General features: G+C 40.9%; 2 protein-coding genes and 1 long non-coding RNA gene across 5 annotated transcripts in view; 2 read left to right on the forward strand and 1 right to left on the reverse strand.

The window, feature by feature from the left end:
• The window catches only part of Tmem236 (transmembrane protein 236), a 39284-nt gene extending 33210 nt beyond the window's left edge, over positions 1-6074 (forward strand). For both annotated transcript variants that reach the window (XM_087207218.1, XM_004859964.3), the window contains one exon: positions 2662-6074. In XM_087207218.1, the coding sequence (XP_087063344.1) occupies positions 2662-3224 (563 nt within the window). In that variant the 3' untranslated portion in view covers positions 3225-6074. The remainder of the gene's footprint in view (positions 1-2661) is intronic.
• Positions 6075-13096: 7022 nt separating this feature from the next.
• The window catches only part of Mrc1 (mannose receptor C-type 1), a 95410-nt gene continuing 88017 nt past the window's right edge, over positions 13097-20489 (forward strand). The window contains exon 1 of one of the 2 annotated variants that reach the window (XM_004859962.4): positions 13097-13404. In XM_004859962.4, the coding sequence (XP_004860019.1) occupies positions 13344-13404 (61 nt within the window). In that variant the 5' untranslated portion in view covers positions 13097-13343. The remainder of the gene's footprint in view (positions 13405-20489) is intronic. The other variant, XM_087207219.1, reaches the window with a different exon arrangement.
• Positions 18548-20043, reverse strand: LOC110344909 (uncharacterized). The gene is made up of 3 exons (XR_002387855.2): positions 19923-20043; positions 19635-19809; positions 18548-18723 (listed from the first exon to the last, which is right to left on the reverse strand). It is a non-coding gene; the product is annotated as an uncharacterized LOC110344909 (long non-coding RNA).

Raw genomic sequence — 20489 nt, forward strand, 5'->3', positions numbered from 1 at the left:
GATACATATCATTTTGTCCAACTAGCACAAATAACAACAAAAACAATCCCTGCTATAAGTAGAAATTTAAAAAGTACTAACTTGGAGAGAAAACTAATGGTGGAGCCCAAAGGCTTGGTATTGAATAAAGGAATGCTTTTGTAATGTGGTGATATGTTCGCTGGTCCAACCCCATCACCAAAAGATTTCTCGGATTTTTCATCTCTTCTTTGCCCTCTGGGAGGCCAGCAGCACTTTCTAGTTAAACTAGGGCCTCTCACCACATAAAAAGCAGAGCTGAGTCTCTGTAACCCTAAATCTAACTTAGTCCCTGTTGAGTCATGGAGACATGAACTCCCAGCCCCAGCTTCAGCAAATACACATGGGCTGGGACCTGGTTTCTCACCAAAACCAGACTCTAGCTGAGAATTCATTGCTCACACCAAGAAGTCTCATTCTCGGACAGTATGACTCCCACCAATCATGTAGGAAATGTTACTGTGTCACTTCTTAGATGGCCACTTCCTGAATGCTGAATTTGCAGTCATCTCCCAAAAGCCCAGAACATACGCTGTGTTCATGGCCAGCGTTGGCAAGGGGATTTGTATTTCTGTTCAAACAGCTTTGTCTGCTGAGAGAGGTGAAGGACAGTTCTCCAGGACATGACATACGTACTCCACAAAACTTATGTTCTACATTGAAGTTTTAAAAAATAAGAAGAGATGCAGTGAGAGTCTAAGTTGAAAAAGAGACGATTTCCTTTATTATTATTATTATTATTATTATTATTATTATTATTGTGAGACAGAGTCTGTCTCTGCAGCTCAGGCTGTCCTTGAACTTACTAGGTAGCCCAGGCTGGTCTCAAACTCACAGGGAGCCTCCAGCCTCAGCTTCAGCCTCAAAAGTGCTGGCATTTCAGGTGTGTGCCACCACATCCAGGGAATCTCAAAATAACAGCATATGATATTATCTTTTACTTGAGTATTGTTTGCTAAAATGAAAACTGTTCAGGCCACTGTGATTTCTTAAAAAAGTTTTAAGGGTCATGAATCCTGGCTTTTAGTTTTGAATGATTCATATCAGAAGCAGTGTTCCACTGAGAATTTAAATACTTTTTTAGTTTACAGAAATATTCAATTCACACTTAAAATTTTAAGTAATTAATTGTATAAAAACTACTGAAGTTTATTGTGTCCTATAAGTAAAAAGCACCTATTTACAGTAACAAAACAGTTTAATGACTCATAAATCATAATTTATTTTAAAATGTTTTCATTTTCAGCTCAGTACAGTCAATAAATTTTTATTGCATTTGACCTTTAGAACTATTCAATCTAGTGACTCTTTAAATTCTTACCAGGTAATATGGCAGCTTGGCAAGTTCACAGAGCAAACTTTGTCAGGGGTGATAAATTCTTAGCCAAAAAATGGTGTGTAAGTGGAGAAATGTTCGAGGGAGAATGTGCTTTCCCTTTCACCCACAGAAACAATGTCTTGGGCTGGGAGTGTAGGTCAGTGGTGAGCGCCTGCCTGACAGGCACAAACCCTAGCTTCAATCCCCAGCACCTCAAAGGACAGTAACACAACAACCACAACATTGTAGGTCTTGAGATGTGAGTCCTTTCACAATTCCCAACCTTCACAACTCCGTATACATACAATGAGGGTTGAACACACATGCACACGCATGCACACACGCACTGGTGGTAAGTCCAGTGTCTTTTTCAGAGGACTGGTGTGTTGACCAGGTACAACTTCATGACCATAGGAGAGATTCCTAGACTAACTCATCCTACTGACCACTTCAGAAACCACCTTTGGGCAAGAACAACTTAACAATCTTGAATTCAACCCTGTGTGGTGGCGCACACCTGCAATCCCAGCACTCTGAGGGGCTAGGCAGGAGGACCACAAGTTTGAGCCTAACCTGGGGCAACTTGGTGACTTAGCAAGATGCTGCCTCAGAATGAAAAACAAACAGGTCTGGGGATGTAGCTCAGTGCAGAGGCCCTGGGTTCTATCTCTAGTAATGGAAAAAACATCTTGAATTCAGCATATTCTTCCTCTCTGTGGTTCTTTAGTGGTCCAGTAGATTCCCTCTTAGCACCCTGCAGAGTACCTGTCCCCGTGAACCTGTGTCCTCTTACACAATGACAGGGTTAGACTGGTGAAAGTTTAGATCCATTTGATGTTATGACACACACATGTTCCGTAGTTAGCACACAATGTCTTGCTGGTTGCAGTTGTAAAGTTCTGGCTTTGTCAACTGGAGTCAAACACATCTTGGTGTTGAATTCCAGCTCTGCCCATTTCTAACGACGGACTTGCGCCTCATTTAACCCTGAGAGCCTCAGTTTCCATATTTGTAAAGTGCCACAGTAAACCCAATCTTTCAGCGTTGTTCCCAGGATTAAGCGAGATGCTGTGTGAGTGTTCTTGGTTCAGTAACCACTAACAGCTGCTGTGAAAGGCGAAAACTTCTTGAAGATCTACATCTGAGAACATATGAGACACCGAGAACCTTCTCCACCTCCATTGTCGGCTTTCACTTGGATTTAGGCCTCTCAAATAAGAGAACTCATAGAATTTCGTTTTTCACTTGGACTTCAATTTTGTTACAATTTAAATTAAAAGTTTTCACTTTAAAACTTAAAGCGCACACATATCAATTTATTGCAGGTAACGAAGACAGGCACATCCATACGACCTCTTTGCAACAAATAAAAACCGTGGCGGAGCAAGTGGGACAGAATGGAGGAAACCCTGGCCTCTCCCAGGCAGCCAAGGCCCCAGGGATGTCGCAGCTGTCCAGCGACGGCCCCGTGGGCTCGCAGGAGCCCTCCTTTGACTCTGGAATCCTGAGGACAATGTCCCGGAGAGACGACCGGGCGGAGCTATTCCTGTGGAGCTTCCTGCGGTGGTCTGACACCATAGAAATGGTGCGTGTGGCCGGGCACCCTGCCGTGTACAAGTCAGGCTGGCTGTACCCCGTCTACATCTTCAGTTATCTGTCTGTGCTGCGGATTGTGTTCACTCCACAAAACCCTCTTCTCAATTCCTTGGCCATCCTACTGCAGGACTTACCCTTTGTTTTTGTTAGGTTTAGTTTAATCGTGGCTTTGGGGACCATCACTCCCATCTTAGGCCTTTGTAAAAATGTACTGGTGACTCTCTCTTATGTTTACTTCAATTATTTAACCAGACTCAGGCCTTTCTCTAGCTTTGAAACGTCTATGTCTTAAAGAGAAGATGTGAGCTGGGCAGACTTCTTCATTACGGCTCTATGAATGTTTGCAATAATATTTTTTCTGGGCGTGAGCTCTGGCACTATATAAATAAATAAAGGATAGATTGTAATGAAGAAACCATTTTTAATAACTAGCTTATCAGTTTTTTATGTTTACATATGGTGATCAATTTAAACAAAGTTGTATTCTGGTAAATTGGCTCCATTGGCCTCTAGAAAATGTTAGCAATTCATTTTAGTGGTGTATATTACATTTTTTGTCTAAAAACAATCTTTAATGAAGGCTTTTTAAAAAATGAGAGCATGTTTTCCCTGGAAGTGAAACCAAGAAAGTTTTAAGAAAATAACACCTGAAATTATTGAAGTTTTAGATTATTCTTGTTTTTAGAAATCTGAAAAGTATAATTTTAGGATCTCCTTCAAACATAGAATTATATTCTTTTTATTTTTGAGTTTTTTTACATTTGAGTTTTTTGTTGTTGTTGGGGTTTTTTGTTTTGTTTTGTTTTTAAAATGCTACGCATCAAACCCAGGGTCTTACACAGCTAGGCCTGTACCCTACCACTGAGCTACGTCCTGAGTCTGGGAACTATTTTCTTTATTCTGCTGTAGCATGTGACTTTTATTTCATTAACTGATTTCATCATGAAAAGCAATTATAGTGGACTTTTGAGTTACAACTGTCCTGACATACAAACAACTTGGGTTATGACCGGAATTTTAGTTTTAACTTTTGAACAAAGTCTTGTGTTACAACCCAAATGCTGGCCACTTGTGCTTCCAGATGGTCCCGGATACAGATTTAACCCTTAAAGAGTTCTGGAAGGAACATGACAACACCCTTTCCTGAGTGGGGTTGAGAAATGCTGGGCCAGTGTCTCTCTAAGGACACTGAGATCTGCCTGTGTACAGGAGAGAGACTCTGAAGGCTGTGTAGAGGAGCCTGAGCCTTCAACTGACAAACCTGAGTTACAACGAGCCCTTGGGAACGAATTGAGTTTGTAAGTCAAAGGTCCACTGTACTCTAACAGATCCATGACTCAGTGTAAAGCTTACTGTCTTGCTAGTTTTACAGCACTGACATGAATGTTGTTCAGCGTAATGAAATCAAGGTGCATTAGTAACACCCAGGTAACATTGTATATAATAGGGCGCCATCAAATGAAGATGTGGGTTTCAAAGTATAAGAACATTTAATTTGTGGAATTTGATACTATCATAAAAATAAAGCCCAGTACAAGCCCTATTTAAAATTCTGAGTTCAACTCACAAATATATTAACAAAAGTGCCTCATCTGGTACTGTTTTATGGAAATTGATGCTTTAAAAATCATTAAATACATAATCATGGAATTTGCCTTTACTACACTGGGTCACTCTTGATACAGCAGAATGTGAGTTATTCAAGCAATAATGACAAATTGCAAGTATTTTAATGGTATCAAACACATGCCTAAATACGTTGCTTTAATTTTCCTGTTTCATTCTTTTCTGCATTCCTGCTTAGCTTCTGGGAATAATACTTTAAACCTTGTACTTGTGCAAAATAATACATAAAGTCTTTTTTGCTTCTTTGTTTTGTTTTTATGGTACTGGAAATTGATCCCATAGAGCACTGAGCTACAGCTTCAGCTCGTTTATTCTTTGACAGGACCTTGCTAAATTGCCCTTGAACCTGTGATCCTCCCGCCTCAGCCTTCTTAGTAGCTGGATTTGAGGTGTGAGGCATGGAGACAAGAAATTATAGCGCTATTTAAAGACTTTCACCTTGTACTTAGTTTCTTGGGTTTCTCCTTAATCTATAACTACATTAACTAACGGAAGGCCCAGGGGTATTTTGTTTCACAGTGAGTCTTTACCTTTATATATTCATCCTATAGGTACTTACAATACTTAATGTTAAAAATAAAAAATATATAATGCAAATAATTTCTTTCAAATTCTTCCTTGGTGATCTTTTATTGTTAAGACAAGGATATAAATAAGTGATTAATTTGTAACATTGCTCCTTAAAGACTTCACACGAGTGTCTATTTCTTTTGCACTGGAATGTATCAACAGCGCTTGGAGAAACTACGAAGTTTGTGTCTGATATCTGAAGGTGAATGTGCCTGATATTTTGGGAGTGGCAACACTATATAAATAATGAAGGCATGTGCCAAAGATTATGTACAGGAGGAAAAGTATTGAGCATCTAATTTAATTTGAGTGTACACATGTTTATAAAGTTCAAGCCCAATGTGTGTGATGGCCACTGCAGCAAGTGATCATAGTTATGTTATTGCAATTATATAGCAATTCTCATCGCTCCTAAAGGTTATTGGTACTAAGGTCCATGCAGTGTTTTTGTCCTAATAAACAGTTTCGTTTTCTGCTCCATAAAAATATGTCTGCAAAACACAGCCTGGTCTGTGATAAGACTGTGATACTTTATCTCAAGAAAAATTTGGGGCCCAATTGGCAAATGTCTTTGTTAAATGTTAAGTTCATTCTAAAGTTAGTTGTTGAAAGATGCAGTTAAATTTTTTTCTGTGATCAGACTGCTTTGTACCATCTGAATTTTTAAATAAAAGTTGTTTAATAAATTCTTCAGTGCCTTTTCTTTCTACAAGTTAATGTTTGAAATTACAATATGTAAATGTTACAGATTTTTAAACAATTTTATTTTCTGAGACAGAGTATCACTATGTATTTTAGGCTGGGCTTGAACTGAGTGTGTAGCCCAAGCTGCCCTCAAATTCTTGTTGATCCTCCTGCCTCAGCCTCCCGAGTGCTGGCATTACAGGTTTGCTCCACCACATCCAGCCTCAGTCTTCTTTTTCATCTAGCAGCCTCCTTCCACTGAGGGAGAATCACAGCGAGGGTTAGGAAAGGAGAGAGAAATGAAATAGTTTGTGAATGTCTTCTCTCTGCTGAGCACTGGACCTTTTGCTTGATAAGTGAGTGCTTGTGTCTTGCAGGAAGACCTGGTTCAGTGAACATTATCAATACCTTTTCTCATCACAGGCATTAAAACATGTCTTGAATTAAACTTCAGAGAACAATTTACCACGTAGAGGCCATTGTGCTTTGTAATAGGCTCACACTCCGTAGAGGACGAGTGACTAATAAAAGGAAAAGGGCATGCAGGGTCTACAGCAGGGTCTGTCTGGTTTCACAAAGTCGTTATTTTCATCTGTCAATCGAAATCATATGGCCGAGCATTTCCTCCATTTTCAGCTTCCTGGCTGCTTGTCTCTTCACCCACCTTCCAGGCTTTTACAGAAAGACTCATGTACACACAGGAAAACCACTTGGGAGGCTGAGGCAGGAGGTTCACCATGAGTTCAAGGCCAGCCTGGACTACATAGTGAGCTCAAGGCCAGCCTGGACTATATAGTGAGAGCCTGTCTCAAAAAACCAAAAAGATAAATAAGTAAAAAAATTTAAAAAGTTATCTGGGAAATGAAATCAGAGCACCTGTGCCTAAACAGTTTTATAACACTAAAGGTTGGTAAACAATGGGCTATTTACAGGCGTTTGTATGCATATTACCGTTTTCAACATTTTATTAATACATTCGACAAATTTGATTACCTAGTATAGACTAGGTATCATTTTTATGAGTCAGTAATCCATTTAAAAAGTCTTAATAAAATGGGTGAAATTACTTTAAAAAAGTAGTTTAGTCTTAGCCAGGAGTGGTGGCACACACCTGAAGTCTCAGCAGTAAGTGTGGCTGAAGACAGGAAGGTTCCAAGTTAATCCCAGCCTGGGCAACTGAGTGACTTGCTGAGACCCTGTCTCAAAGAAAAAAATAGATTAGTCTTTTATTAGTCTTTTAATTAGTTTTATATGAATTTAAAGATGTATTTACTATAGCAATACTTGCTGTCAAAATTGACATTTATACAGTGCATACGCAATTTTTTTCAAGGTACAGTTTATTTAAAAAACTCATAATTTGCCTTACACTGACATTGGAATAAATTTTTCCTTTTAAAGATTTAGTTTAGATGACTTAGAGAACAGGTAGCCCAGAATAACAATTATTAGTCTTGAATTATAGTGTGAATAAGTACGAAATTCACATTCCAAATTGTTAAAAATTGTAGAAAACATTACATATTTGGTGTAGTTTGGAGAAATAAGCCCAGCATTTTTGTGCCTTGATTTCTGTCTCTAAAGTGCAGGTCATTTTCAAATTACAAATTTTTATCTTATTCTTAATTTTTTCCAAATATTGAATCCTCTAGTGTTCTAATGAAATCAATTTGTGAAATTAACTGCATTATAAAGCTGTGTGTCATGCCAGACCAAAAAAGCATTGGTTAAAGAACTGTAAAATTCACAGCCCACCCAACTAGTCTGCATATGACATCATAGATTATAATAAATCTGAAATATGTCTGAAGACAATTGTGATGAAATCCAACTTTTAAATAATTAAACCAATACAGAGAAATTTGATCACAAGAGTGTAATTCTTTTCTATTGAACTCTGAATTACTCTTGTTTTGCTATATTTTGTTAAGGATCAAAAAGTATGTGAAATAAGAACATAAAAAATAGTGTTCTGTGTCATAAATCTTAAAATTTGTGCTCAACTACACTATAATATCTTCTTTTTCCCTACCCCAGAGAAGGAATTACCTTGGTACATTTGAGCACACTTGCCTATTAAAAGATAGACCTACTTAATAAGAGAAATCTGGCTGGGGATGTAGCTCAGTAGTGCCGCTGCCTGCCTTGCAAGTGCAAGGTTGAGTTTGATCCCTGGTCCAAAAAAAAAAAAAGAGAAAGAAAAGAAATCTTCTGAATGGAGCACTAGCTTTATCTGTGAGAAATAGTACACAGGGATATTTTCTTTGATGGGGAATCTCTTTATTGAGAAGCTATTGCATTATTTACAATAGGTCACAGGCAGCGACCCTGGGCTGAGCGCATCAATCAGAGCCATGTTTCCAGTAGCCTGTGCTCTCTTTTCCCAGTAGCCTGTGCTCCTTTTTCCCAGTAGCCTGTGCTCTTTTTTCCCAGTAGCCTGTGCTATTTTTTCCCAGTAGCCTATGCTGTTTAAAAATTGCCCCAGGCACTCCATCTTTCAGCAAGAGTGATCAGTTAGCAGCGTGAAGACTGGGATTTGCTGAAGCCTCACAAGATCATTTGCATTTTTTCTTTTTTCTTTCAGCAAGAAAGGATTTTAAAATTAAGGCACATGCATTTTTTAGACACAATGCTCTTCTCTTGCACACTTAATAGGCTACAGCACATTATAAACATAGCTCTTACAACACACTTAAAGGCCCAGACTGGGTTGGACTTACTTTTCTCATGACATTCACTTTATTGTAACAGGTTACCACAGAATTTGTTGAGCTAATTTCCTTGGAAATATGTGAGGGCAGAGCAGACAGTAAGAACTGAGTGTGTGTCAGGTGGCTATATTTGAGAAAGGAGGAAATGACACAGTTCAGCAATTGTCTTGCCAGTAACAAAAGAAGAATTTTTTAAAAAAATTTTAGCTTGAAGGTGGGAATAGATAAAATCAACCACCATCATTAATAGCTAACCAGAAACTAGAACCAAAAATTAGTAGAAAGACATGAAGAGAATTGCAAGAACGGGATTGTTAAAAATTGTGGTAAAATATGCATAACATAAAATTTACTATTGTAGCTTTTTTTGCTGTACAATTTAATAGCTTTTATGCACACTCACAATGTTAAGTATTTCATTGTATTTCACAATGTTAAGTATTGCCACTATTTCCAGAACTTTCATCATGCTAAAAAGAACCTTTATACCCATTAAACAATAACTCTCCATTCTCCTTTGCCTTCTACCTTTTCATATTCTGATAAGCTCTTTTCTTTCTGTTTTTATGAATTTTCCTATTTTATACACCTCAACTAAATGGAATCACATAATATTTTCCTTTTACATCTGGCTTTCACTTGGCCTAATGTTTAAAGGTTGTACATATTGTAGCAGGTACCTGAATTACTTTTTATGGCTGTATAATATTCCATTGCATGTCTACACTACATTTTGTTCATACATTTTCTGATAGACACCTGATTTGCTTTTACCTTTTGGCTATTGTAAATAATACTTCTATGAACACTTGTGTACAAATATTTGTTTTCATTTCTTTGGGGTGTATATTTGGAAGTGGAATTACTGAATCACATGGTCATTCTATATTTAACTTTGTGAAGAACTGCCAAACTGCTTTTGACAGTGGCTATGCCATATACCATTCTCAAGGCCCACACGTCCAATTTCTCCACATCCTCACCAACACTTACTACTTTTGGATACTAGTCATATTTTTAGATGTGAAATGGTGTCTTGTAGTTTTGATTTTCACCTCCTTAATGACTCATGACGTTGAGCACATTCATATGTGTTTATTGGCCATTTGCAGATCTTTGTTAGAGAAATGTTTATTCAGTTCGCTGCTCATTTTCTAAATTGGTTAAAGTTGTAGTTCTTTATATATTGTAATATTAATCCTTTATGGGATATATGATTAAAAAATATTTTCTCCTGTTCTATGGGTGATCTTTTTATTCCCTTCACAGTGTCCTTTGATGCATAAAAGTTTATATTTTTCTTGTTACTTGTGCTTTTTACATCATATCTAAGTAATCATTGTTAAATCCAGTCATGAAAATTTTCCTGGTGTTTTCTTCTAAGAACTCTATAATCTTATCTCTTTGATCCATTTTGGGTTAATTTTTGTATAAGAAGGTGGTTGTACAATCTCCCTGGCATCATTTGTTAGAAACACTGTTCTTGAGCAGGTGTGATGGCTCATACCTGCAATCCCAGCCCTCTGAGAGGCAGAGGCAGGAGAATCTCAACTTTGAGTCCATCCTAGGCAGCTTCGTGATGTAGCAACATCTTGTTTCATAATTTAAAAAAAAATAAAAAGAAAATTAAAAGGGGCTGAGGATGTAGCTCAGTGCGAAGGACCTGGGTTCAATTCCTAGTAATACAAAAGAAAACCAAACCTCACTAAATCCCTACAATAAACACCAAAAAAACAAAAAACAAAACAAAACACAAAAAAAACACAAACAAAAATGGTGTTTTTTCCTAGTTAAATGACGTTGGCACATTATCAAAACTCAATTGGCCACATGTATTAGGGTTTATTTCTAAGGTCTCTTTTTATTCCACTGCCCTAATATGTCTGTCCTTATGCTAGTATCACACCATTTAGATTACTATGTTGTAGTTTTATTGTAAGTTTTGAAACCAGGAAGTATGAATCCCCCTCCCTTTTTTTAAGGACTGATCTGGCTATGTGGAACACCTTGAGATTCCATGTGAACTTTAGAATGTGTTTTTCTATTTCTGGGAAAAAACATTAGCATTTTGATAAGGATTGTATGAATCTGTAAATTACTTCGAGTAATATTATCCTTTTATCAATATTAAGTCTTCCAATCCATGAATCTAGGATATTTTTCCACTTATTTAGACCTTTAATTTCTTTCAGGAATGTTCTGTAATTTTTGGTATCAGTTTTTTTTGTCTCCTTTACTAAGTTTATTGTTAAGTATATTATTATTTTAGATGCTATTTAAATTGGATTTGTTTTAATTTCCTATTTGAATTGTTCATTAATGTGTATATAAATGCAACTGATTTTTGTGTTTTGAGTTTATATCTTGCAACTTTGTTGGGTTTTATAAGCTCTAACAGATTTTTATGGAAGCATTAGGATTTTCTACATATAAAGCCTGTAGACAGACTGTAGACAGTCTGTAGACAGAAAATTATCTTTCTTTCCAATTTGGACACTTTAAATTTGTCTTGCCTAATTGCATTTGCTCAAACTTCCAGCATTGTTATATACAAGTGATAGAAGCAATCAAATGCACCTTCAGTCATCCTTCAGATGACACAACTCTAATAATTTATAGGGTATGGTCCTTATTATCCATCCTAGTTCAAGCCAGGGGCACCACCTTCCCTCACAACAACTGAGTGAAAGATGGAGAATAAGGAATGGAGAATAGAAATTGGAGGATGGGTCCTTCAAGAGGAAAGCTGAAATTCGCTGAAATTCACTGAAATTCACTGAAATTCACATCTCTTCATCATGCTTCCCCCTGGGTGCTCAAGTTTTTGACTATGCTCTAGAATCCCAAAATAGGCATTTCAGACAGTTCCTGCCAGTTCAATAGTTTAGATGGAAGGATGGATTCTTGGAACTTCCTACTACACCAAGATCTGAGATCTTACTTCCCCAAGAGCTGGTTTCCTTTTTTTTGCTTTGGTTGCCTCGTCTAGCCTAATAAATCTTAGTTTCCATAAGGCCAAGGTCACAGGATTGAGTATTGAGTGGAAGAGTTGGCTTCATGTTGCCTCAAAGCCACAGACTTTACTACTGATTCTGATTTCTAATTACATAAATGTGATGTGACACACTTGTGTCACAGTTAAGAAAATCTGAGTATAGGTGTAAAAATGATTCAGTTAAATTGTATTTCCTTTTGAAATCAATAGAAATCCAACTTGGGCAAAACTCTCAAGGCAATATGATTTATTTACATTTAAAAGCTACAAATAGGGCTGGGGATTTAGCTCAGTGGTTTCCTCACCTGCTGTGGAAGCGCAAGGACCCGAGTTCGATCCCCAGTACCAAAAAAATAAATAAATAATAAAAGCTACAAATGATTCATTACAAATTTTCATTCTCAATCAGTAAAACAATGTTTGAGAATGAAAGATCTTTGTTTCATCTATTCTCTTTCCCAAGCAATGTTTTTGGTCAATCAAGCACTGGCTTTGTGAAGAAGAAACGCTGACTTCCTGTCGTACATTTTGCCATCTTTTTCTTCCTGTCAAAATAATCTTAAATATAGAATGTTAAAAAAAATCAGTGAGAGAACTGTATCACAATATTTTTATAAAATAAAGTTTGCAACTTTACCACAAAGATGGAGAATCTTTGGCACTTTCTTCCCATTTGGAGATATAATATTCACTTAAAATTTCCAAAAAAATCATACAATGTTCCCAGTAGCTTCTTTTTCAATTACTAAACATTGCCCACACTCTAGTTATGGGTCAGCTATCTAATTATTAGTATCTGTTTCAAAATGTTCTTAATTCATATTTTACTTCTGAAAAAAATAACAAAGTAGATGTTGGAGGGTTGATATTGTATTTCATGAAAGAGCTATTCACATTTTTAATTTAAATAAAGATTCTCTCTTATCATGAAGTAGATATCTTCTGTTCCAAAAACCAGATTTTTTTTCTCCTTACTGCAGGACAGTTCCAAGTTGAGGTCGACCACAATGGTTGGGGCTGGGCAGCAACACTTTCTCTCTCTGCAAATCCTTCACCCCTGTTTGCTCTGGCTCGCTAGACAAAGGCTTCTAGAACTTTCTCCCTCTTGGCTTCCCTGGGATTCCATCTTCGATTTAGCCTCTCTTTCAGTTTTCTCTAGATAGAGGAGCAAAGCTCTATTTAAACTGCGTCTTTTGAAGTTTTCTAGGAAAAAAAAGGTGTGGTGTGTGTGGGGGGGGTGGATTCCAAGCACTCAGTATGGAGAATGAGATCAATTTCCCCTCTTAAATACAAGTCTCCCCCATGAAAACTGTCCCCCATGAAAATTGTTCCCCACGAGAACTGTCCCTTTTAGTGCCTGCTGTTTCTGTTCCTTTAGAGTGGGGGTCTCTACCTAGAGACCCGACTCACTCTTCCTAGACAAGCCTGTGCCTGCACCCAGCCGCACAGCTGGCAGCAGAGAGGTCCTGGTCCGGTCACTTCCCCGCGGGCCAGGCCAGGCCAGCTGTGCCCCGCCCCCCGCGGCCACCGCTCTCCTACACGTGTGCCTTTTCCCCTTCCCCCGTGCTTGCCCTTCTCAGAAGTTAGCTTACGAAGCAAAGTTGTAACTTTGAATTCCTGTTTTTCTAACTACCCTCATGTGACAGGATATCTCCTTACTGGCGGGTTTTCCTAAATTCAGGAGCCCTTTAAAAGAGACAGCTTCCTCCGGCCTCCTTTTCACCCTGGGGACCCGGGCCAGGCTGGGGGCGCTGTCAGGGGCCCTGTGTGTTTCTTTTTCGCGTCCTCCTTTCCATCCGTGGGAGAAGAGGATAAACCCTGGGCCATGAGGCTGTTCCTACTCCTGGGTTTTGTCTCTGTCATTCCGGTCGTCGTGCAGCTGCTGGGTAAGTCCTTCCTCTGTGAGATGGGGACTTCGCGAGGCCTGGGATGCACTTTCCTCCTTGGGGTTAATGCTGAGAGGCCTGGGTGCACCTGAGAGGAGGCCACGCCTCCCTGGCAGCACCTGCCATCAGGTGCAATCTCCGTCTGCACCTGGGCTCCAGGCTCGGGGCCCAGCAGGGGGCAGCTTCGCAGGTGGAAGGAGCCCCCTACAGAGACCTGCTTCTCTCCCGCTTGTGCGGCTTGGGCGAGGATTTCCTGATCTGTGGTTTGCAGCTCACCGGATTTCATGGAACTTTCTGAGAGTCCCTGGTGGGGAGGAGGAGGAGGAGGAGGAGAAGGAGGAGAAGTAGGCTTCTCCCCACCAAAGGGCAGGATCACCCAGCACGAGGGATTTCATGCGGTTTCCACACTCCTTTTTTTCCCTGTGAACCGTTTTTAATCATTTTATAACTTTTATTGCTAGGAACGCATCCTTATCTGTGTTCTAATTTGGTCAAACTGTCTCATAAGCAGATGTATTGTTTTTTTTTTTTTTTTTGGGTACCGGGGATCGAACTCAGGACCTTGCGCTTGCAAGGCAGGCGGCGGAACCACTGAGCTAAATCCCTGGCCCCTTATATTCAGTGTTAAGTTTGAAAACGGACGATTGCTTGTAAGGAACAGGTTCAGAGTTTTGATGTTACTGCGTCTTTCTGTCTCTTAGACTCAACCTGCTGAAGCTACAGGAGGACCTGGGAGAATTTGCATTCCCAGGTCTATTTTTCAGATGATTTACAAGGGATTTCAACTTCGGTGGGTGTTGTCATTGTTGTTGTTTCTCATCCACTTTTATTTCCACCAATCAGCTAATGTGGAGCAGAGTTTGTCCCAGGGCCCCTACTGAGGGCCTTGCTGTAAGGCGGCCAGGAAGCTCCCTTGGAGAGAGTTTGACCACAAAAAAGGCTAAATCCTAATAAGAATAAGAATAGTGATTATCAAAATCTGAGCAATGGCAGCGTGGTCTGTACCCTGCCTCTGCCACTTGCTAGCCGTGTGACCTTGAGCAGTGACTTACGTCTTTGTGCTTTAGTTTCTGTGTCTGTAAAGTGGGGAGAGTAATATCTCCTGCCCCACGAGTTGTGGCGGTGACTTGATGGCCCAGCGTAAGTGTTTGGTTAAGTGTCAGCTGTTAGAAGAACTGGGTTCCTCCTCTCCTGTCACAGCAGTTAGTTTTCCAATACAAGCAGGATGTTAAGGACGGAAGGGCGAAGTTTCTCCAGAAACAATGTTGCGGAGAGATCCTGGGGTTCGGAGAGTTTGGGCTACGAAGCAGTTGGTGGGTGCTGTAGAAAAGGGCTCTTGAACTTGGCCTTGAAAAGGCTGTAGTATAGGTGAGGACCTATCCTTATCTCCATCTTTTCCAATGTTTCTGTCTTGTGCAAGAGAATTAAAATATCCTCCAGGCCCCAAAGGTGAATGTTCAGACCTGAGGGAATCCCAGGGTTGTGTTGTCTCAGATGGAGTAGTCTGTTCAGGAGTAGTAAGTTCCCTACCGGGGAGGCCTTCAGACAGATGCTGGATGAACTGTTTGAGACCTGGACCCTGTAACCTAGTCCAGTCCAGCAGGAAGAGCTACAGAGTGTAACCACAGTAAAAAAAACAAAACTAAACTAAACTAAAAAGACAGGTGAAATTGATTTTATTATACGATATTTTATTTAGCTCACCATGGCCAAAATATTACCATTCAATGTTGAATCAATATAAAAAATTATTTTGGGTTATTTTCACATTCACTTTTAAAAACTAACTCTTCTCCCAGCACTGGGGAGGCTGAAGCGGGAAGGTTGTGAGGTTGAGGCTCTTCAGAGTTGCACAGAAACACCTTGTCTCCAGGAAACAAGATCGAGTCTGGTGTGGACTGTCTACTTCCAGTGTGTTCTGTTCACACTAGTCTCACTCTAAGCCTGCAACAGTCACATGGGGCTCCTGGCTCCCGTCCTGGGGGGCAGGTACAGCCTTCAATTTTTTTTTTTAACTGACTCAATGCTTTTGAGCAAGAGGTATTTCTCAATTTTCTTAGGAATTTTTGCCTCTCTGAGACAGCAGAATGCCTCTCGCTGACTAATGTCTTCCTCTTCCTGGGCAGAGATATTGGGAGGGAGAGGGAATTATTGGAGGACGGTTTACTTGGAGAATCCAGAGCAAAGAAACAAACAAAAAAGGACAAGAGATCCCCTTCCAAAATTCTTGTTTTGCTCCAGAGCCTATGATCCCAGTTTACCTTTCCTTAGCCCAAGTAGCACATGATGAGAGGGATCCAGGTGCAGGAGGGACATTGAATTGCAAGGACCCCTCCCCTGGCTTCCTGCCCACTGAAAGAACCCACAGGAAGCTCTCCCCACTTCCGGTTTGTTTATTTCTTTCCAGTCCAGAACCCTTTCTTCCACCTCAAAGGAGCATCCCACTCCATTAGCACCGCAGGTAGGCATCCAGCGGGGCGGTGCCCATGAATGGATGTGCACCGTGTACCTTGGAGTCCCGGGAAGCTGACAGAGGGGGCCGCCTGCCTTTCTCGCCCTGCTACCCTTTAGTCCTCACTGCCAACATTTGGGCCTCAGGGGATTATGGCTGCAGTAGGGGAGCCGTAGAGTCGGACACCAAGGGCACCACAGCAGAGACATTTAGCCTGGAAATGAGAGGGTTTGTTTCATGGGCAGTAGTGCGCTGGTAAACTGAACAAGTTGCTTGCAGATGGAAAATGAAAAGGCACTGATTTGATTTGTGTTGTTTACTGATTTCCATGGCCCTCTCCTCCCAGGCTCTCTGGATGCAGCTGTGACGGGGCTAGAAGGAGCCCAGAGCCTGGGCTCCCTTTGCAAACCAGAGAAAGTTGTGAGTCATTCAAGCAAGAGCGAACTGGGAAGTTAGGTTCTGGTGTGGTCGTTTTCCAGGCTCGAGGGCACTGCCTCAGCAGGCAGAGGTAGACCCTGCACTTCAGTCTCAGTTCTTCCTTTTCCATCTGCCCTTAGATTTCTTGCTGTGATTTAAGACTGGCTGAGTGAGAGTCAGGCTGCGGGCTCAGAGTGGGTAGGAAGCCACCACATTGGGATTCTGACCCCGATGTATGCCCACAAATGTAATCCTGATGCGTGTTCTTCCCGTTTCATTTTCCTCACCTAAATGCTAAGGAAGAGAATCATCGTTGATGTCACGTTATCATCACGGTGTTGAAACTCACCGTCGCTCTTGAAAACTTTAGTTTCAGTAGAAACATGTATCACAGTATCAATTCTTAAAAGTATTTATTTTTCACAAAATCCACTTAAGTGGGAGAGAAGCTCCAGGCCCTCGCATCTAGGCTGTTTGTTTGCATCCTCCATTGTCCGGCTTTCTCGGGGCCTGCATTCAGAAGTCTGCATTCATATCTGTACCTTGCAGTGGGGAGCTAGGTGAGAGTTTTAGTGATTCTGTGTAATTTGTGCTTTAAGCTGCAAATATTGAGTACAAATAACTGAAGCAGAAACGTAGACCTCAGGGACCCCTAGCTCTGCCCAAGGCAGTTGGCGGAGGTGGGGTGGGGTGGGGTGGGGGTGGTGGGGGTGGTGTCACTTTCTACCTTTTGCTAATTGGGAACCTGAGACTAAAAAGACAGCGAGTTGCAGAAGGTCCTTGCAGCAAGGGCTAGAGCTAACCCTTGACAGTGATTTCTCTCCTCTTCTTCCTCCTCCTCCGTTTTATTATTAGTCCACGTTTGCAGTACACCATGATCACACACGTGATGAGGAAACGGTCCCTGTACATAACATGTCTCAATTCTTTTTTTTAATCCCCTCTCCTCCTTTCCCCCTCCTCCAACTCATGGTCCCCTTTCCTTTTGCAAAGGATCTGTCTCCCTGTTTCCTATTTTGTTTTGCTCTTTATTTATATTTTGGGTCTCTCATATAAAAGAAATCATGTGATATTTCAGCTTGTGCGTCTGATTTATTTTGCTTAACATTATGGTCTCAAGGTGCATCTATTTTCCCACAGATGACTCACATTTATCTTTCTTTATGCAGAGTAGTACTCCATTGGGTGTAAACGCCACATTTTCCTTACCTGTTATCTGCTGATAGGCAGACAGGCTGCTTCCAAGATTTAGCTATTATGAATTGTGCTGCTATAAACATAGGTGTGCATGAATCACTGCAATATGATATCTTTAATTCCTTTAGGAAGGAAGATACCTAGAAGAGGAATAGCTGGGTAGAATGGAATTTTTATTTTTATTTTTTTGAGAAATCTCCACAGTGGTTGTACTAGTTTACAGTCCCACCAACAGTGTAGGTTACCCCTGCAGCCTCACCGGCATTTGTTATTATTTGATGTCTTGATGATGGCCCTTCTTTCTGGGGTGAGGTGGGATCTTAGTGTTACTGTAATTTGCATTTCTCTAATGGCCAGTGATGTTGAGCGTTTCTTCGTGTGTTTGTTGGCCATTTGTTCTTCCGAGAAGTGTCTATCTTTCGGTTGCCCATGTTCTCTGACTCAGGCTAAGAAGTAGATATAATTTAGCAGCTGGAGTGTGCTGGTCAGGAAGTTGTCAATGTGGATCAAAACAACAGTATGCTAAAAGAAGGACTTAGATCCCTTTATTTGCATCACAGTTTTTGGATTTTTTTATTTCAAGAGGGAGACAAGGGAATGCCAATTCACTGTTTACTACATGCAGTATGACACTCCCGGGGCTTTCCATGAATTCATTTAGAAGCACAGTGATTCAATCAAAGAACATTACTACCCCCATTTTACAGATGAGGAAATTGAGGCTAGAATGGTTAGTTTAAGGAAACACAGTTTATAAATGGTGGAGCCGGAATTTAATTGCGAATTTGCCTATCTCGGAAAACTTTCCTCTCCCCTCTATGCTGCCTGCCTCTGAGGCTGGAAACTTCGAGTCTGTGCTTGCTGCATCTTTCTGTCCTTCTGTCTCTCCTCCTAGGCTGGTGCATCAGCTCTTTCTTGGCTCTAATTTCCACCTGCTCCTAACCATTTCACACTGCATCCAAGACCGATTTCCCCAAGTTAATGATAATAATAATTAACATATATTGAGCAATTTCTGTATCGGGAGCCATTCTAAGACCTTTCTATAAATGATCTCATTTAATTCTTACAGCAACTCGTAGGAACTGTCCCTTCCCCTTTATGGATGGGAAAATGGAAGCACGGAGTAGAGTTGACAGTCGACCAAGGTCACATAGCCAGGAAGCACTGAATCTGGTTGCCTGGTAACCAAACAGGGAAGCTGTGTGTCCAGGTGGACCGGATGCAGGAGATGAGTGGGTTCATTGGCATGGCTGTGAGTGGACAAAGAAACAAGAGCATGGAGACAACTTCCACAAAACCTGTGGATGTTTCTGTTTGTCCTCAAGTTGGGGCAGGGCTGGCACTCTGAGGTGGCTAAGGAGGTCCAAGGATGAGCGGTGAGGTAGAAATTCATGGTTTTGGAGATGTTGAAGGGTAGGAATTTCATGCATTTTTGTTTTCTCCTTGAGCTCAGGATCTATTTCACAGCTCAGTGTGGTGTCAGGGGCCTGTAATTACAGAAGTCTGGGAGGCTGAGTCAGGAGGAGGGCAACCTGGTGACTTAGTCAGCTCCCATTTCAAAATTAAGAGAAGAAACAGTTTAGAAAGGGTTAAGGGTATAGCTCAGCTCAAAAGCCTAGGTTCAATCCCCAGAGCTGGAAAAACAAAAACAAAAATCCATTTCAGATTCATATTTGTACCTCCCCAAATGGCCAAATGTAGTGACAAAATTGGTAGGTATTCTGAATATTGAATGAATGATCAAAGCAAAAAATAAAATAACTCTTAACTTTTCCTTTACTTTTTGATCAACATTACTAAGCCCCAGCTGCATGATTCTTCATCTCCCCCTGGAGTCAAGCATAGCTTTTTGCATATACTAAATAAATGACAAATAATTCTCACTTGATTTCAGTTTGTTTGGGGGAAACCACTGAAGGTTTTGCTTATTATTAATGTTATTGTTATTATTATTATTTTGGCAGTACTGGGGATTGAACTCAGGGCTTTCACACTGATGTACATCTCCAGATCTTTTTCATTTTGAGATAGGCTCTTGCTAAGTTGTCCAGGCAGGACTCGAACTTCTGACCCTCCCACCTCAGTCTCCTAGGTGCTGCAATTACAGGCGTCCGCCGCTAGGCCTGGCTTTGCATTTGCTTCCCAAAGCTAATGGACCTACCGTATCTTGTGGTTTGGGTTCTTCTTGAAGGAGGCATCTGACAACTGTGCTGATTTGAGTGCAAGGCGATCTCAGGAAGTACTGACAGGGGAATGGGGAAGTGAGATAGGAAGGGAAAGTGTGTTGACGAGCCTGGGACCACAGCAGGCCAGAGGAGCTCAGATGTGTCAGGGAGCTGTGGGTGACAGGGAGGAATAGGAGCGTCGGGGTCATCTCACCCAAGGGGCAAGGCGCCCGGCATGCTCAGCACTGGGGAAGGGATGCATCTAGGGGCCTTGATTCTCTCACCCGTCTGGACGGCTCTGTGTGCAGCTGTGGGTCTGGGGCCTCTGAGGTCAGAAGAGAGGCCAGGCCAAAAGATACGCTGAGGAATCTGGTGGTGGGGCCACCGTGCACCAGGAGCTCAAAGGGCAAAGAGGAATCAGGGATGTTCTGGCTGTGCACTGGAATGTGCCGGGTTGTCTTCTGCTTACTCAGCTTCTCCCTCTCCCAGGAGTGATTTTCTTTTATGTTTTAATGTCAGCATTTTATTTGTTGATAGTGGAGAAAGTCTAAAAGTGTAATAGAAAATATAGAAGACCATCTTGTATCCCTAAATACTTACCTTTCACAACCCAAGTTCCTGTGCTGGTGGGTTTAGAGATGTCTTTGACTGTTTAATAATTTGCTGTGGAATAACTTAAAAATGGCAAAACATGCTTAAAAGAAGAGTCACACTGACGGCGATCGTAGTTTTGATCTTCAGGTCCTTTTAACTTGAGCTGTTGATTGAAACTTCTCAATCAATTAGTGGAGAGTGACAAGAATGCCCCGATTTGCCTTTTGGTCAAGGTCTTAAAAGTCCTTTCAGAGGAG

The sequence above is a fragment of the Heterocephalus glaber genome, unplaced genomic scaffold (assembly GCF_053883595.1).
Source record: "Heterocephalus glaber isolate CG9 unplaced genomic scaffold, H.glaber_assembly_v1.0 deba00000768, whole genome shotgun sequence".
Taxonomy (NCBI): Eukaryota; Metazoa; Chordata; class Mammalia; order Rodentia; family Bathyergidae; genus Heterocephalus; species Heterocephalus glaber.